General features: G+C 48.8%; 1 protein-coding gene across 50 annotated transcripts in view; it reads right to left on the bottom strand.

Annotated features, from left to right (window-relative positions):
• The window catches only part of EPB41L1 (erythrocyte membrane protein band 4.1 like 1), a 139694-nt gene that overhangs the window by 58159 nt on the left and 62608 nt on the right, over window positions 1–18927 (bottom strand). For 45 of the 50 annotated variants that reach the window (XM_054467198.2, XM_063659223.1, XM_063659193.1 and 42 more), the window contains one exon: window positions 872–1062. The exons of the other annotated variants lie outside the window; for them this stretch is intronic. In XM_054467198.2, coding sequence (XP_054323173.1) covers window positions 872–1048 — 177 coding nt within the window. In that variant the 5' untranslated portion in view covers window positions 1049–1062. The remainder of the gene's footprint in view (window positions 1–871; window positions 1063–18927) is intronic. 50 annotated transcript variants of the gene reach the window in all.

Below are 18927 nucleotides of genomic sequence, written 5' to 3'. Positions count from 1 at the left end.
TGGATAACTCATTTTATCTTGCTGGTGCTCAGTTTCCCCAAGTGTAAAATGGGGGAGTTAGTAGCTACCCTCTTTAGTCTGAGAGAATAAAATTTTAAAATGACCACAATGGGCCAAGCATGGTGGCTCACACCTGTAATCCCAGCATTTTGGGAGGCCAAGGTGGGAGGATCTCTTGAGCCCAGGAGTTTGAGACCAGTCTAGGCAGCATAGTGAGACCTCATCTCTACTGAAAGTTAAAAAAAAAAAAAATTATGGCCAGGCGTGGTGGCTCACACCTGTAATCCCAGCACTTTGGGAGTCCAAGGCAGGTGGATCACCTGAGCTCAGGAGTTTGAGACCAGCCTGGCCAATATGGTGAGACTCTGTCTCTACTAAAAATACAAAAATTAGCCAGGCGTGTGGCCTGTAATCCCAGTTGTAATCCCAGTTACTAAGGAGGTTGAGGCAGGAGAATTGCTTGAACCCGGGTGGCAGAGGTCGCAGTGAGCCAACAGTGCAGTGGCACCACTGCACTCCAGCCTGGGTGACAGGGCGAGACTCCAACTCAATTAAAAAAAAAAGAAAGTTAAAACAATTAGCCAGGTGTGATGGTGCACACCTCCTGCTACTCAGGAGGCTGAGGCGGGAGGATTGCTTGAGCCTGGGAGATTGAGGCTGCACTCCAGCCTGGGCAACAGAGTGAGACCTGTCTCAAAAAAGAAAATAAAATAACTACAATGCTCCCAGCACAGTGCTTGGCATGTAACGGGTCACTAATAAATCTTAGTTTCCTTCTTTCCTCCCTCCGGAAAAAACACTGGAGCCCTAAGAACTGGACCTGGAGGACGGTCTGGGCAGGAAAGGTACACCCATGCTCTCGGACACACACCTGTTCAGCAGGCCGCGTGTCCTGCTGGGATGGATGCTTCTCATTGGAGTTGGCCTCTGGGTGGCCGTGGCCTGCAGGGGTCACAGGGGTGGCCACAGCGGCGGCGGCCTCGGGCTGCTGCGGGGCCTCCTCCTGAGCTTTCTTCACCTCAGAGTCGGGGCCCGTCTCTGTTGTCATGGTGACCAGCACGCCTGCATTGGCATGAAGGAGATCATGTGACAGGGAGGGACAGCAATGGTATGACAGCGAGAGGGGCAGGAACCACATGCAGAGAGAGACAGATGGAGGCAAACGGACAAAGAGTCACAGGGCAAAGGGAGGAGGGAGGAAGAGACAGAGGAAGTGGGGAGGAGGGAGGGTCATGGGAGGTGAGGGGTTAGTGGCCGAGGTCACAGGCACCCCTCCCACCCTGTGTCTACAGCTCTTCAGGGACTCAAATCTCTGGGCCTTTCATAGGGATGATGCGTCCTTTCAGGGAGCCCTGCTCTGCCAGGAGCACACGGGGCCACCAGTGACCGCCTCCAGGCAGGGCCCAAGCCAGGCTGTCTCTCCAGCCACCTCACCTGGCTCTTGGTAGACCCTCGGCAAAGCTGGATGCACAGAATTTAACTAAAAGAACCCTGGGTTCCAGACCTTTCCAGTGCTGAAGCTGGACACACCTCTTCATGCCCCAAGCTTCAAAAATTCCTGCCCTGCTAACTTCACAGAATAGATCCAAAAAGAGAATGACAGGAAGAAACTTGAAACAAAACAAACCTAAAAATGCGCAGCCTTGACGATGTAAAAGTCAAAAGAACAGGCTCAGTCCCCGAGTTGGCCACAAATGTGGCAGTCACTTCACCTCTCTCAGACTCATCCAAAACATGAGCAACGTAGAGAAATGCTTTCTGGGATAAACTATGCTTGTCATTTTCCCCTTTCAGCAGTAAATGAGGAGATTTCAGAGAGTCAAGGACCCACTGCCCAGCTATTTTGCTGGAATAGGCAAGTTACAGGGAGAGAAAGAGAGAGAGAGAGAGAATGGCATGGTCTCATTTTTATATTTGAAAAACAAAACAGGCCAGGCGCGGTGGCTCATGCTTGTAATCCCAGCACTTTGGGAGGCCGGGGAGGGCGGATCACCTGAGGTCGGCAGTTCAAGACAACCTGGCCAACATGGTGAAACCTCGTCTCTACTAAAAATACAAAAATTAGCCAGGTGTGGTGGCACACTTCTGTAATCCTAGCTACTCAGGAGGCTGAGACAGGAGAATCGCTTGAACCTGGGAGGCGGAGGTTGCAGTGAGCTGAGATTGCACCACTGCACTCTAGCCTGAGCAACAATGTGAGACTCCTTCTCCAAAAAAAAAACAAAGAAAAAAGAAAAACAAAACAGTAACCTCAACAACGTATGTTTGTGTTTGCACACATTTAGTAAAAGGTCTGAAAGGATACTTACCAATGTGAAGAGAGGTTGGTAAGGCAGAAGTGGGTAAAGGAAAATGAAAGAGATCCTTGGGAACCGGGTGACATAAGAGAGAAAACTTCACTTTTTACTTTATATGTTTTGGAACTACTTTTATCTTTTAAAATATGCATACATAGGCCGGGAGCAGTGGCTCATGCCTATAATCCCAGCATTTTGGGAAGCCGAGGCAGGCGGATCACCTGAGGTCAGGAGTTCGAGACTAGCCTGGCCAACATGGTGAAACCCCGTCTCTACTAAAAATACAAAAATTAGCTGGATGTGGTGATGCATGCCTGTAATTCCAGCTACTGGGGAGGCTGAAGCAGGAGAATCGCTTGAACGCAGGAGGCAGAGGTTTCACTGAGCCACTGCACTCCAGCCTGGATGATAGAGTGAGACTCCATCTCAAAAAAATAAAATTAAATTAAAATAAATAAATAAAATATACATATGTACTTTTTTAAATGTACAAGTTGGCTTTTTAGAAAGGTAGGGTGGCGGAGGGGCATCAGATGCACCCATTCCTGCCCCCAATCAACAGATCCTCAAAAAAAAGCTTTGAAGCTAAAACCAGGGAAATAGAGAAATGAGCAGGAACCCTCACCCCTGAGTCCAGGCCCTTCCTCTAAATCTATCATATTACATGAGAGAGATTCAGGCTAGACTGGCACGCCCTCTCCCCTGCACCATCCATCGTGGAGGCCTCTGATAGACAGACAGACAGACAGACACAGCATCCACCCTGGGCTAGCCACGTGCTCCAGGTCCCCCGCCCCACACTTCCTTTTCATTTTTCAGTTTTTCTCCCTGCATCTCAGTGGGCATCAGCCCAGCCCAAAGCCAAGAGCACTGGATAGAAAGCCAGGGACCCTGAGCATCCCACTCAGGCACAGGAGAGCTCTGGGGCCCTGAACATCCTCAGCCCCCCACAGAGTGGATAATGGTGGAAAGTCTTTTTACGTGGAGTACAAATGAGAGGGTCTGTTGTTACTGATGCTGCTATTAAGAAGGAAGATGAGGAGGAAGGGAAGGCCTGGGTCCCCATCACCTCCTCCCCACCCAGAAATGCTTTCCACTCAAGCCACTACTCTGTGCTTTACGGGTATAACTTAAAGCCATAGTTAAATAAAGGCTCTCTGTCACTTATGGGACAATGAGTGCTGACTCCAGGCCAGGATACAAAGCAATGAGAGCTGCTCTAGGGGAGCCCACGGCCTTGGAAGGGTCCAAATGATACCGGTGCACCGGGCTCAGGATCTTTTCTGAGCCTGCACTTAAGGATACTGGTCATAATGCCAGATAAAGCCTATAGGCAAGAACCCTTAAAATAACTGCCTACTTAATTTTGCTTAAAAAGAAAAAAAAAAAAAAAGCATCACAGACTCATCTGTGTGTTTTCTGCTGTGAGATGCAGAATCCACTTGACCCCTCGTGGGCCCAGACAGCCAGGAGACACTTCCACTCCTCCCCCTGCGATGGCCTCAGTCTGATTTCAGCTCACACTCTCGGAACTTTTCCTGGGCCTGAGGTTTCTTGAAATATCCAGGAAAGCAACCTTAAATAAATATCCCAGTCTTCTTTTGCCTGGGTCTCCAGCAGAGCCCGCTGGCAGCAAATGCCTGGCACTCCCAGAACGACAGAGGAGAGGAGCTGGATGCCTTTTGAGATAATTCAATCTACTCCTCTTCCTTTACAGGTGAGACCCAGTGAGCAAAAAAGACGACTGACAGTCATTTCCTCAGAAACCAGGTTTCCCTGGTTCTTCCGCCCACTCTCCTCCCTCCCCAGCCTCCAGACTCCCCAGATCCTAACTCTAGGTCTGCCTTCTCTCCACTGTACTTGGCTGCCTCAAGCAAACCCCAACAGAACCCCCCAAAGAAGAAAGTACTCAGGCTCAGGCTGGACACCAAGGACGTGGCAGGAGCCACCTCTGCATTCTATGACCAGGGGCTAGTGAGAGAAATGATGGCTTATCCACTCTAGAGAGTTAAAGAAAAAAATGTAAAAAATCATGGAAAAGATTTGAGTAAAAAAGCATGATACACAACAGTTTGTACAGATTAGCTCTATGTTAATGAATACACATGCACAGATACAGAAAATTCAGCAAAGTATTAACTATAGTTATTTCTGGGTGGCAGGAAGACAGATTATTATTTTTTCTTCTGTTTAACTGTAGTTCTCGGTTTTGCTACTATACTTGCAGATTCCTTGAATGAGTTTAAGTTAGAGGTCAAAAAAGAATTTTTTCTGAGGCACATGGCTTGGTATGGCCGTATGAGAAGGAGATAAAATCTGTTTAAACCTTTTAAAAATTTATAAATCAAAAATAACATCTTTAAAAAAAAATCTATGATGAAATCTTTATTTCACAAATCCAAGGATAACACCATGGTTCTCTCACTAGGCCACAGAAAGGGAGCCTAGGTGGCCCTGGCTTCTGACATAGCCCGTCACGTGGGCATGGTTCCGCCCAGGCCCAGGTGAGCACAGACTGATGGAGCCTGCTGTGCGGCTAGGCCAGGCCAGGCACTGTAGTGGTCCCTGGAGGGAAGCACATGCTGGTTCCCGAGGAGCTGGCTGCAGTGTGGGAAGAGGATGCTCACCCAGGAGATGGCTAAACACTCATGCAGAAGATGATTTAGATTTGCCATGTATGTTTCAGCCTCTCAGCAGAGTCTGGGGACCTGGTGATCCGGACTATAGCCTGGAGTTCCCAAAGGGAGCTTCCAGGGTGGGGAGGTGAAGGTGGAATTAGGTGTTGAAAAAAGGGACCATTTAGACAGGAGATGCATGGAGAGCATTTGAGCTGAGTCACCGTGTGGGCAGATGCCCAGAGATGGGAAGAAGGGGGTTGGGCAGGGGATAGAGAGGAGACCTTGACATTCTGGCACTTCAGAGTGAGAAGCCTATAAAGGTGAGCACCAAACAGCCTGGAAGGAGGAACTGGTTGGAGCTTGGGAGGAGTGACCGGGCTGGGAGCCTTGCAAGAGTCAGAAGCATCTCTGTGCAGGAGAAGGACAGAGATCCCAACACTAAGCGCTGCTGCCATCCAGGCCCAGGGCTAGAGACTTCACACAGTCATTCATGGACCTCTTGAAGGGAGGTAGAGCAGGCGGTCCTGTGGCTCAGTGCTTCACAGCACAGGCTTTGGAGTCAGGCAGACTCAGATCCAAAGCCTAGTGCCAATGCTTGTTCACTCTGTTACCTTAGACAAGTGACTTCACTTTTCTGAGCCTGAGTTGCCACTTTTTTTTTTTTTTTGAGACAGAGTCTTGCTCTGTCACCCAGACTAGAGTGTAGCGATCTCAGCTCACTGCAACCTCTGCCTCCTGGGTTCAAGCAATTTCTCCTGCCTCAGCCTCCTGAGTAACTGGGATTACAGGTGACTGCCACCGCAGCCAGCTAATTTTTCTATTTTTAGTACAGACGGGGTTTCACCATCTTGGCCAGGCTGGTCTCGAACTCCTGACTTCGTGATCCACCCGCCTCGGCCTCCCAAAGTGCTAGGATTACAGGCGTGAGCCACCATGCCAGGCCCTGAGTTGCCTGTTTTATAAAACAGAGACACTCCTCCCTCCCTCTCAGGATGGTGAAGGAGATTTAGGAAAATAACACAGAGAAAGCCCTTAGTGGCCCGGTGTGGTGGCTCACGCCTGTAATCCCAGCACTTTGGGAGGCCGAGGTGGGCGGATCACAAGGCCAGGAGATGGAGACCATCCTGGCCAATATGGTGAAACCCTGTCTCTACTAAAAACACAAAAATTAGCTGGGCGTGGTGGCGCATGCCTGTAATCCCAGCTACTCGGGAGGCTGAGGCAGGAGAATGGCTTGAACCGGGGAGTCGGAGGTTGCAGTGAGCCGAGATCGCGCCACTGCACCCCAGCCTGGCAATAGAGCAAGACTCCATTTAAAAAAAAAAAAAAGCACTTAGCATGGTATACACCCAATAAAACAAGCCTGAGACGTAGGGTCTATAATTACCAGCAGTAATGGGAAGCTGCAGTGAGGAGGGGCCTGAGAACGGGAGTTCAGAAGTGTCCACCCACAACAAATGGAGAAAGAGATGTTTCTAAGAGACAGAGGCCAGCAGGGCCAGACTGATGACACTAACATACTAACATATGAAAGGCCTAATGCACAGGATTAGAAAAGAGAAAGGTCAGCCAGAGAAGTAAATGCTGACAGCGCCCGTACTTACTCTGTCTGGGGAAAAGGGACCCAGTGAGACCAGGGATGCTTGCCTGGGCTGGGGCTGGCCCAGCAGACTGTCAGCATCTGATGCTCTTCAACACCCTAACCACCCTCTGGCTCCTCTAGCTCACCTTCCAGGGGCACTCAGCAGCCTTCTCACCTGTGGCTGTTTATCTGGGTGGCCTGCAGGGAGAGGGTGTCCTAGCCCAGATGAGGCAATATTCATTCACTCAGCCTGGCAGTGAAACCACTCCTTAAAAATGAATCAACTGGTATCCGGTTTATACATCAGGCCCTCTAACCAGGGTTAGCATGAGTCAGCATCTCTGAGTCCAGTAACTTGGATTTGCTCCTTTTCTCCATCACCATTGCAACTGCCTAAATCTAAGCCACTATCAGCTTGTTCCAGGAGAGCTGCCCCAGCCTGCTCCATGGTCTCCCTGTGACCACTTGGGCCCTCCTAGAGTTTATTATCCACAAAGCAGCCATAAGAATCTTTCCAAAACTCTCAATGGACACCCTCTTTATTTATTATTTATTATTATTGTTATTATTATTATTATTATTATTATTATTATTGGAGATGGAGTCTCACTCCATGGCCCAGGCTGGAGTGCAGTGGCATGATTTCGGCTCACTGTAACCTCCACCTCCTGGATTCAAGCAATTCTCCTGCCTCAGCCTCCCGAGTAGCTGAGACTACAGGCACCTGCCACCACGCCCAGCTAATTTTTGTATTTTTAGTAGAGATGGGGGTTTCACCATGTTGCCCAGGGTGGTCTTGAACTCCTGAGCTCAGGCAATCTGCCCGCCTCAGCCTCCCAAAGTGCTGGGATTACAGGCGCGACCCACCGCGCCCAGCCGGATGCCCTCTTTAAAACCCCCAAGGGCCTCCCATTAAAATAAAACACAAACTCTTTATCAAAGCTACAGACTTCTGTATATGGCTGTTGCCCATCTATTCAGCATCAGCTCCCACCACTACTGGTCCCCTATGGCCTCCCCATGCCGCCACCATCACCATGAGCCTGTCACATTGGCTTTCCGTCTGTTCTTCGACTGTGCAAGGCTTTGGGGCTTTGTCCTTAATGATCGTCTGTAATGTTCCCTCTGCATGGACAGCTTGGCAGCTCCTATCTTCAGATTGTGCATCTGTGTGCCCCTTGACCACCCTGTCTAATTTATTTAGGTCCTTTCCCCTGTTTTTTTGGTTACAGCATGCTAGATTGTTTTGTTTTTGTTTCATTTTGCCATTTTAACCATTGTTAAGGGTAACAATTCAGAGGCATTAATTACATTCACAATGTTGTGCAAAAATCACCACTGTCTATTTCCAAAAATTCTTATCACCCCAAACAGAAACTTCGAATCCATTAAGCAAGCATGCTGGGTTGGGTGGTTGGTTTTCTTTTTCTTCTTCTTTTTTTTGGAGACAGTCTCGTTCTGTTGCCCAGACTGGAGTGCAGTGGCGTGATCTCAGCTCACTGCAACCTCCACCTCCCAGGTTCAAGCAATTCTCCTGCCTCAGCCTCTGCAGTAGGTGGGACTACAGGTGCACATAGCCATGCCCAGCTAATTATTTTGTATTTTAGTAGAGATTGGGTTTCATCGTGTTGCCCAGGATGGTCTCGAATTCTTGAGCTCAGCCAATCCGCTCACCTTGGCCTCCCAAAATGCTAGGATTATAGGTGTGAGCCACCACGCCCAGCTGGGTGGTTGGTTTTCATAGTAATTATCACAAACTGATCTTCTATCATTGATTGATTTACTTATTTCTTTTTATCCCTCCTTCCAAAATAAACTCCATAAAGATAAGAATTTTGTCTCATTAGCCATTATCCCCAGGGCTCAGCGCAGTTCTTGATAAATAAAAACAACATTATCATTTGTAGTCTGCTATTTGCTAGGCACTGATCTGAGTACTTTACATTGATGAACTCATTTCATCTTCACAATAACCTATAATGGGTAATAGGTAGTCTTATTATCCCTATTTTACAAAAGAAGAAACTGAAGCAGAAAAGTTAAGGAACTTGCTCCAGGTCACACAGCTAGTAAACGGCAGTGCCAGAATTCACATTCAGCAGAGTTGGCATCAGATGGAGGGGTAGATGGATAAAAGGTTGAACACATGGATGACTGATGGATAGAACACAAAGAGACAATTTCTAGTCTACCCAACTGAGGATGGAGACCTGGGCTGCATTCACCTTGGGAGCCTTTGTGGCTACCAGCCAGCCTGCCTCTCCTGATGATTTATTTTATCTCAACACCTGATGTTTCCATCCAAAGTCCTGATATTATTCTCCTCATTTTACTAATAAGGATGCACATGCTCAAAGAGGCAAATGGATTTGTCCAAGGTCATAAGGCTGTGCCAGGTATCTCTGACTCCAGAGTTCTTCCCACTGTATGGCATTCCAGCAACCTCAGGGGGCTCATGCTGTACTGATTTCTCCCAGGGTTGGGGCTGGCTAAAGAAACACTTCCCAAGATTGAAAAGGAAATATACTGGGAAGAGCTGAACTCAGAATCAGGACCACTGCTGCTTCAGTGCTTCCACTTCCGATCTGATCAGCTTTGGGCAGATCACTTCCTCTTTCTTTTTTCTTTTTTTGAAATGGATTCTCACTCTGTCGCCCAGGCTGGAGTGCAGTGGCACAATCTTGGCTCACTGCAACCTCTGCCTCCCTGGTTCAAGCAATTCTCCTGCCTCAGCCTCCCGAGTAGCTAAGATTACAGGTGCATGCCACCACGCCCAGATAGTTTTTATATTTTTAGTAGAGACAGGGTTTCACCATGTTGGCCAGGCTGGTCTTGAACTCCTGACCTCAGGTGATCCACCTGCCTTGGCCTCCCAAAGTGCTGGGATTACAGGCGTGAGCCACCACACCTGGCCACTTCCTCTTTCTGAGCATCAGTTTCCTCATGTGTCAAACAGGGATGAGAGACCCTGTCCTCCACATCAGAGGAAGGCCATGGAGATCAAGGCTATTACAGAGAATAGAAGGACTTTGAGATACAAAAGTTAATGTCCTGGGCGGCGCGGTGGCTCACGCCTGTAATCCCAACACTTTCAGAGGCCGAGGCAGGCAAATCACTTGAGGCCAGGAGTTCAAGACCAACCCGGCCAACATGGTGAAACTTTGTTCCTAGAAAAAATACAAAAATTAGCCAAGTGTGGTGGTGCGTGCCTGTAGACCCAGCTACCTGGGAGGCTGAGGCAGAAGAATTGCTTGAAACTGGGAGGCAGAGGTTGTAGTGAGCTCAGATCGCACCACTGCACTCCAGCCTGGGCGACAGAGCGAGATTCTGTCTCAAAAATAAATAAATAGCCGGGCGCAGTGGCTCACACCTGTAATTCCAGCACTTTGGGAGGCTGAGGCGGGTGGATCACCTGAGGTCAGGAGTTCGAGACCAGCCTGGCCAATATGGTGAAACCCTGTCTCTACTAAAAATACAAAAATTAGCCGGGCATGGTGGCAGGCTCCTGTAGTCCCAGCTACTCAGGAGGCTGAGACAGGAGAATTGCTTGAACCTGGGCAGCAGAGGTTGCAATGAGCCGAGATCATGTCACTGCACTCCAGCCTGGAGACAGAGCAAGACTCCATCTCAAAAAAATAAAATTAGATAAGTAAATAAATAAAAAGTTAATATCCTGCTGTATACAGAGGAGACTATGTTATAGATGCTTATGACATGTACACAAGAAGCATGTCTTTGCATGCACAGGTACAGCAGTGAAACAACATGAGAACACACACAGCCACATGTATCATGCAAGCAAGGCTGTCTCTTCTAAACCCTGCACACCGATGACACCAAAGACTGTTGCCCAGGTGGTCTTGGAAATTCTGAACCAGGTGAGAGAGGAGGCGGGGGGCAAGGGAGGGAGGAGACACCAAAACACCAAGAGACTCCCAGGCAGAAAAAAAGTCTCTTGTTTTGAATGATGTTTTTAATAATCAGTTACTAAGACAACTCTTTCTTTCTAGGAAGTCAGGGGACATGTCTCTCCCATCTCCCTACAACCATGCCGCCTGGGTTGTTAGTCTCCATGTGCACCCCCAGATCCATGACCTGCTTGAAGAAGCGGGAGGCTGGCCCATTGGACTGTCCCTTGAGCTCCCTTGCCTCCTGGCTTCTGGTTCCATTTGGCCAATAGAAGGCACTGGCAGGGGCCGGGCACAGTGGCTCACACCTGTAATCCCAGCATTTTGAGAGGCCAAGGTGGGTGGATGACTTGGGGTCAGGAGTTTGAGACCAGCCTGGCCAACAAGGTGAAACCCTGTCTCTACTAAAAATATAAAAATTAACTGGGTGTGGTGGCAGGCGCCTGTAGTCCCAGCTACTAGGGAGGCTGAGGCAGACCTGGGAGGTGGAGGTTGCAGTGAGCCAAGATCAGGCTACCGCACTCCAGCCTGGATGACAGAGAGAGACTCTGTCTTAAAAAAATAATAAAGAAGAAGGCACTGGCAGGAATTCAGAAGGTGGAAGGAGAGAGATCCTGGGTGTATCTTCCCCAATTTCTCTCTCTGTGGTCCTGGTGGTGGCTGAGCCCCTCTGCGACAGCTCCCTGCCCACCTCTACCGGTCACGGAACTCAGGTAACACCACTCCCTCCTGCTCATTCCGGCTGAGAGCTGGTAATGCCTTCTGTCACTATTAGTTTGTGGGTGCCTCACCATCCCGTGTGGGTTCCCCTCACCCTGCTCACACCTTTATTAACATCTCCTCAGGTGAAGCATCTGAGTAGAATTCCGTTTCCTGTCAGAGTCTGACTGATCCACCACCTGATGCTCATTTAGGATGAGGGGCGCCTAAGAAGAGGCCGAATAGGCTAAGAAGTCAAGGAAGGCAAGGGAACCGTAAGCAAGCCCCTTAACCTCTTTGTGCCTCAGTTTCTTCATCTGTAAAGTCATGATGATAAACTTACATACCTCACAGGCTTACTGTGAAAATGGAATCAGATCATGCCTGTAAAACACTAAACACGTACCAGAATATTAGAAATATCTGCTCCAGAAATATTACTCTCCAATTAAGTCCAAAGACTAAAATGTTAACAATAGCCTTCCCTTGGAGAAGGAAATAGGGGCCTTTTTCTCTGTATTTTTCAATTTTCTACTATGAGCATGTATTACTTTCAGAGTCAGAAAAGAAAAAAGAAGAATTACAAGAAAAAAAACCCAGAAAGAGTGCCTATTAGGGCTTATTCTTTCTCTCACTTGCTGGAGATGATGTGACTTCCCAAGGGGATTTCCCCGGTATGGAACACTCACTTCCTTGAGTTATAAGGTCTGCATGGATGTGAATGAAAGGATGGAGGGTACAGGCTGAGAGAGCTGCCTCTGAGACCTCAGGCCACTTTCACAGCGAGGCCAGAAGGATCAAAAAGGGAGCTGGGTCTGCAGTCATCCTGTCTGGTGCTTGGATTTGTACATGGCAGTGGGGGGATGGCAGTTTGTCAGAAGCTTGCAGTACCCACGGACACCACTTTAGACCAAACAATGTGAAAAGGCCACCACCCATCAGCCTTGGCTTCTTGCCCAAAAGCTTCACGGGCCACCAGGGAGCCTCAGGCTGATGTGCAGTGGTGGGCTGGGGACCACATGACAGCACAGAACTGCAGACTAACAGCATTAACACAGAGAAATGCGTCCCACCTGGCCCATCCTGATGACGACGCAGAAGGCAGAGAGAGACCTCCCGCTAGCAAGGTATCCTCTGAGAGCCGGGCAACGTGCTGGCTGCCTTTTGGGCTTTATCTTATCTGAGCTGCACAAGGGCCACACGGAGTAGGTGAGCTTATTTCCCAGACGGCTTAGTGGCCAAGGCCACATGGCTAGTCAGTTTCAAGGAGAGCCAGGACTAGGACTCAAGTCTGCTGGCTCACAGTCCAGTGCTCTCCCCACTCAATGCTGCTATATCCCACGACCTCCAGCTTGCTGTAAGCCATATAACCAAAGCTACTGTTGCTCTGGATGTAGAAATAATAACAGCAGTATCAATCCCTCCCACGTGCAGGGCACTTTACAATTTAAAGGATCTTTTTATAATCATTTCGCTTGGACCTCACCAATTAGCCACTGTTGAGAGCGGGCAGGAAACAGCAGTTACAGACATGGGCTTAGGAGCCAGAGCTGGAATCCTGATGCCACAGGCTTGGTGACCTTGGGCAGGTTACTTAACCTCTATTGAGAAGACTATCCCCTGCACCTCCAAGGTGTATAGTGAGAATTAAATGAGATAGGCCGGGTGTGGTGGCTCACGCCTGTAATCTCAGCACTTTGGAAGGCCAAGGTGGGAGGACTGCTTGAGCCCAGGAGTTTGAGAGCAGTCTGGGCAACAGAGCGAGACACTGTCTTTACCCTGCGCCCCACCCCTCCCAAATTAGCCGGGCATGGTGGGGTGCACCTGTAGTCCCAGCTACCCAGGAGGCTGAGGCAGGAGGATCACTAGAGCCTGGGAGTTTGAGGTCACAGTGAGCTGTGACTATGCCACTGCACTCCAGCCTGGGTGACAGAGTGACAGGTTGTCTTTAAAAAAACAAGAATAACGGCCGGGAGCGGTGGCTCCACCTGTAATCCCAGCACTTTGGGAGGCCGAGGCAGGCAGATCACCTGAGGTCAGGAGTTCGAGACCAGCCTGGCCAACACAGTGAAACCCTGTCTCTACTAAAAATGCAAAAATTAGCCAGGCAGGTGGCACGTGCCTGTAATCCCAGCTACTCGGGAGGCCAAGGCAGGAGAATTGCTTGAATCGGGGAGGCGGAGGTTGCAGTGAGCAGAGATCCTGCCATTGCACTCCAGCCTGGGCAACAGAGCAAGACTCCATCTCAAAAACAAAACAAAACAAAACCCCAAAATCAAACAAACAAAAAAAAAGAATAATAAAATAAAAGAAAAAGAAAAAATAAAAAAACAGATAATGCACATGAAGCTTGCTCTAGCACAGTATTTGACATATAGTAGATACTCAGTGGCAGCAATGGCTCTGATCACCACCAGACAGATGGACAAACTGAGGTACAGAGGAGGTAAAAAGCTTGTCCAAGGACAGTCTGGGTGTGGGCAGCTGCACAGCCCAAGCAGCAGCTTAGAGCATCCTAAGAGAATTTGAAAATTTCCTAGGAGAGCTCCATACTGGGTGGGTGAAAGAAGGCATCTCTCCCTGGGACATCACCACCTTTTGAGGGTGACAGAGAGATGGCCTCCTCCAAGACCAGTCCCCCTAGGCTCCAGCAAGGAGAGGAGGGAACAGGAGAAGGGAGAAGCAGCAGACCTTTGAGGGCAACTCTCACGGTCTCATGGTTTCTGACTCCTTCTCTCACTTGATTTTCATTAATTGTCTAAATACTGTTAGAGTTCAGTTAGCGTTACTTAGAATACCGTAAAATTGGAAACAACTTCAAATGTCAATCAACAGGGGGGCTGGCCAAATTAGCTAGGGTTTATCCATTAAAAATTTAATTATGAAAGTATAACATACCTATTGCAAAAATCTTTGAGATAGATTTTATATCTACTGACAAAAAAAGATGTCAATGTGTAGTTACATGAAAAATGCAAGTTGTAAAACAATAATGCAATGTATGATCCCATTCTGGTTTGTATGTTTATGTTGGTATAGAAAATATCCTGGAAGGATACACAACACGCTATTATTAGCTACGACTGGAGAGTAGGATTTGTTTGGGGATCTAAGGGGAGAATACACTTTTTTTCTTTCTTTCTTTCTTTCTTTCTTTTTTTTGTGATGGAGTCTCACTCTGTCACCCAGGCTGGAGTGCAATGGCGCAATCTCGGCTCACTGCCCCGCAACCTCTGCCTTCCGGGTTCTAGAGATTCTCTTGCCTCAGCCTCCTGAGTAGCTGGGATTACAGGCGCCAGCCACCATGCCCAACTAACTTTTTGTATTTTTAGTAGAAACGGGGTTTCACCATGTTGGCCAGGCTGGTCTCGAACTCCTGACCTCAGGTGATCCATCCGCCTCAGCCTCCCAGAGTGCTGGGATTATAGGCATGAGCCACCGTGCCTGGCCTACACTTCTGAATTATTAGATTTTCCACAAATTTTTTTTGTAATTAAAACTAAAGAAAAGTAAATATAACAGTAAAGAAATATTTGTTTTTCTGTTTTATTTACTTCCCATATGCTTGCTGGAACTCCATTTTCTGCCTGTTTTCTTCCAATCTGTATCTATGTTCATACCTCATTTTATACCATTGTAATATGAATACTGATAATCTTATGGGTCTTCTTTCCCATTTAACATTAATTGTATCAGACCATTAATGACATCACATCATGACATCATCATCATCTCCACTAATGTTCACGGATACTTTACTATGTGCTAGTTACCATGCCAATATGTTTACATGCCATAACTTATTCAATCTTGATGACAACCCTAAAACCAGGTACTTGGACTATCCACATTACAGCTGGGCAAATCGGGGCTTTGAAAGATTAATTAACTTGCCAATGCCTCACAGCTAATAAAAACAGAAAGAAGACTTAAGCCCTGTTCTATGCAAGTGCCAGGTCCTCACTGGGAACCTCTCTGTCCTATTCCCCTCGAAGATAGTGAGTGGTTAGCGAGAAGAATGTGGCAAGTAGGGAACAGCAAGTATATGGCAGGCACTGTGTCTCACAATTTGAGTGACCTTAATCAAGTCACTTCCCCTCTTGATTAGTTCACTCATTCTTTCATCGGACAAGTATTTGCAAACCACTGAGCAACCTGCTGTGACGAAACAATGAATAAAATGTGAACTCTGCCTTCAAGGAGACTGGAGTCTAGCATCATTCTCTTCAAACACAGAAAGGATCTAGCCCCAGCCCCACCTCTGTCGCAGGGCAGTCATAAGCACAAAATGAATCAAGGATGCAAAAGAGCTTGGCAATTGCACAGCTCCATCCACTGCAAGCAGTTTTTCTGTGGGTGTTCACCACTGCGTATTATTTTATCCAGTGGATGTTCCAAAGCTTTCCCAATCATCTTCCTATTGTTGGACACTTAGTCCCAATTTACTGCTATTATAGAGGAAGCTCTGATGGGGATTTATTCAAAAGAAATAATTCAAAGGAAAAACAGGACAGATGTGCAAAAAAGATGCTACCCAATCTTCCAAATGACTAAAGGGAGACCAGCCCTTCTCAAACTCACCAGGTCTCAAACAGAATTCCTGACCCTGTGGCCTTACCCACTCCAAGCTCCTCCTTCTCCAACCTGGCGAACCACCCACTACCAGAGGGACACCTTAGTGAGTGCCAATCTTGCTCCCTCCCCAGCCCTCCAAGTCCCCACAGTTAAGGTTTCTCCTGTAAGATCACGTCCACCCTCTCCTGTGGATCATACGGTTGCCAAAGGGACCTTCCCAAAACACAGTTCTGTCATGCTCCTCAGCAGACTAAAATCCTGCAAAGGTTCCTAGAGCATCCCAGCTCATGTCAAGTCGAAACACCTTGGCCTGACATTTAAGAGAGACAGAAGGGGGAGAGAAGTAATGTTTACTGAGTTCCTGCAATGTGTTAGCATTACACTAGGTGCTTTATGTAACAACCACAACATGGTCCCTATGAGACAGGCATGTTTATCTACATTTTACAAATGAGGAAACTGAGGTTCGGGCCAGCTGAGTGATGTGCCCAAGGCCACATGGCTAATACAATGCACTGCTGTGACTATAGCCTACGTCTGGTGGATTCCAGACCTCCAACAAAAACCCAAACACAAGGTGACTTTCTGAGTCACCTCCCAGCTCATACTCCGCCACACGCACTATCTGTTCCACGCATATCAGACCGCCCACTCTTCTTCAAAGGCATTCCTATTTCCTTCCCCTCTGACCTGGGGAAGTGGGTGCCCTTCCCCCTTCAACCATTGAAATCCGACTTGGCCTTCAGTGCCCAGCTCAAAGGTCCCCGTCTTCTTGAAGCCTTCCCTGAGCACCAAAATAGGAATCCATGCTGAGCCTATGCAATAGCACACTCTTTACTTTTAGTGTGTCATGTCTGCATCTCTCCCAGCTAGACTGGGAGGCCTTTGAGGAGAGGGATGCATCTGACTGAGTGACTATTTCAACTTGAACAAAACAGAGTACAGTCTCTGAGAAACTACAGGCTGCCTGGCACGGCCTTCAGGAACATGGCTCTGACCCACACTGCCTAGGTTTGAATCCTGACTCCCCCACAACCTAGCTGTTTGACCTTGAACAACTATCTAAGCCACAGCTCCATCAATCTGTAAAATGGGAAGAATAATAACTCCTATACCTCATCTACACCTCATAGGGCTTTGTGAAGAACGTATGAGTTGTACATGGAAGCCCTTAAAACTGGGCCTGGCACATAATAAATGCTCAATAAATGTTAGCTGTTACTATTCTGATCCACAAGCCTCCAGCCCACAAAGGAAGCAGTGCCAGCCTGCTCCACCCCCACCCATCCACCAAGGCTCAGCTCCCTGCCCACAGGGCCTCCTCAGCTCAGTCCCCACTGCGGCCTCGGGATGTGTCCAGGGCCAGCCCAACTTCCCTAAAAGCCAATGGGAGCAGGGAGTCTGCTGTTTCCCCATTTCTGGGGGACCCTGGCCAGGAAGGAGAAGGCCAAGGCTAATCCCTCTCTGAGAGCTCCTAGTCAGTACCTATCTACCCCTACCCCTCAGGGCTATAGTAATATTCAGTCCGCAAAGCCACCCTTGCCTCACCAGACACACACACACACACCTCACACACCTCTCCACCTGGACTGGCCCTGGCCTACCAATGAATTGCCTGGCTCCACTGGACACCAACCTGGTACTTCCAGACATTGGCCCCAGTAAATGTCATGGTAGAAAGAAGGGCTCTGGACTCAGACCACCCCACACTTTCCAGCTGTGTAACTTTAGTCCAGTGACATAACCTCTCTGAGCCTCAGTTTCTCCTCTGTAAAAAGTGGATAATTAATCGCACCTACCTGATAGGGTTACTGTGAAATGACTCAAAGCACTTCTTGCAGTACATGGCATACAGTAAGTTCCAATAAATACCATCACTTTGATTGTGTAATCATTGGTATTTATTTCCAGGCAGAGGTGATCATCCCCCCCCGCCCTTTTTTTTCTTTGAGAGGGAGTCTTGCTCTGTCTCCAGGCTGTAGTGCAGTGGCATGATCTCGGCTTACTGCAACCTCCGCCTCCTGGGTTCAGGTGATTCTCCTGCCTCAGCCTCCCGAGTTGCTGGGGCTATAGGCGTGCACCACCATGCCCAGCTAATTTTTGTATTTTTAGTAGAGACGGGGTTTCACCATGTTGGCCAGGATGATCTTCATCTCTTGAACTTGTGATCTGCCCGCCTCGGCCTCCGAAACTGCTGGGATTACAGGCGTGCGCAGTGGCGCACGCCTGTGTCCCCTTTTAACAAATGGGACAGAGAAGCCCAGAAAGGGGCTCTTAGGGAAGTCCCGGCAGGTGCTAACAAGCACCTCCCACCACAGCCTGAAGTCAGAAAACTCTCTCTGTTGCCCCCTGGAGGCTCAGGCCAGAACATCCCTGGGCACCTGGCATCCTCTCAGCTCTATGCACTTCCAAGAGGGTCCAGGGCCACCAGCAGCCCTTTCTCTCAGCCCTGGCCTCTCCTGCTCACCTACTGAGGGCAAGGGCTGGGAGGCCAACATAACGCCCCTCCTAAGGGATCAGGTAGCCTCAGGCTCCAGGCTACAATGCCTAGCCCTTGGCAGAGTCCTGTCTATAGCACAGCCACTGCAGCAGGGAAGCCAGCATCTGAGCTGCAAGAGCCCCAGAACAAGAGGTGGAAGACCTGGGTACATTAGTGCTGACTCCCCCGCTCAGCTGCTTTGTGACCTTGGCCAAGTCACTCTTACTCTCTAGGCCCCATTCAACCTTTCAATATCGACTGAGTGAGGACTACTGGACCAAGCATTGTTTTCATGCAGGATTCTATGGAAGAAACTCTTCAAGAAGCTCACAGGGCTGAGCCCAGGAGGACTGTCACATAGCCCAGGAAGGGCTTTAATAGGAACAATGCCCGCTGCACTGATCTCCTCCAGGACTGCCTTGAGGTGCCCCTGAAATCCCAGGGACTGTGCTCTGCATGCCACAAATACTGTGCCTGGGTTGCCAGGCAGGCATGACCTCAGGCTGGCCAGGAGAAGCCAGCTCCATCCCTGCACGGAGCTGGCAGAGCCTTCCTGGGCCACGGTGGCTCACAGAGGAGGCTGGCACAGGCTGCCTCTGCCGCAGGCTCCATCTGGAGGAATGGGTGGGCAGAGAGGCACACAGCTGCCTCTATTCTCCACACCCTTGCCCGGGACAGGAGGCACTGAGTCTTCCAGGAGCTGTGGAGGGCACCATCCAGGCCCCAGATCTTGACCTGGCTCAACTGCCACTGATTCTGGAAGGCTTCT

Source organism: Pongo pygmaeus, chromosome 21 (assembly GCF_028885625.2).
Source record: "Pongo pygmaeus isolate AG05252 chromosome 21, NHGRI_mPonPyg2-v2.0_pri, whole genome shotgun sequence".
Lineage (NCBI taxonomy): Eukaryota > Metazoa > Chordata > Mammalia > Primates > Hominidae > Pongo > Pongo pygmaeus.
Note: the sequence above shows the minus strand (reverse complement) of the source record. Positions and strands in the feature narration are given on the sequence as shown.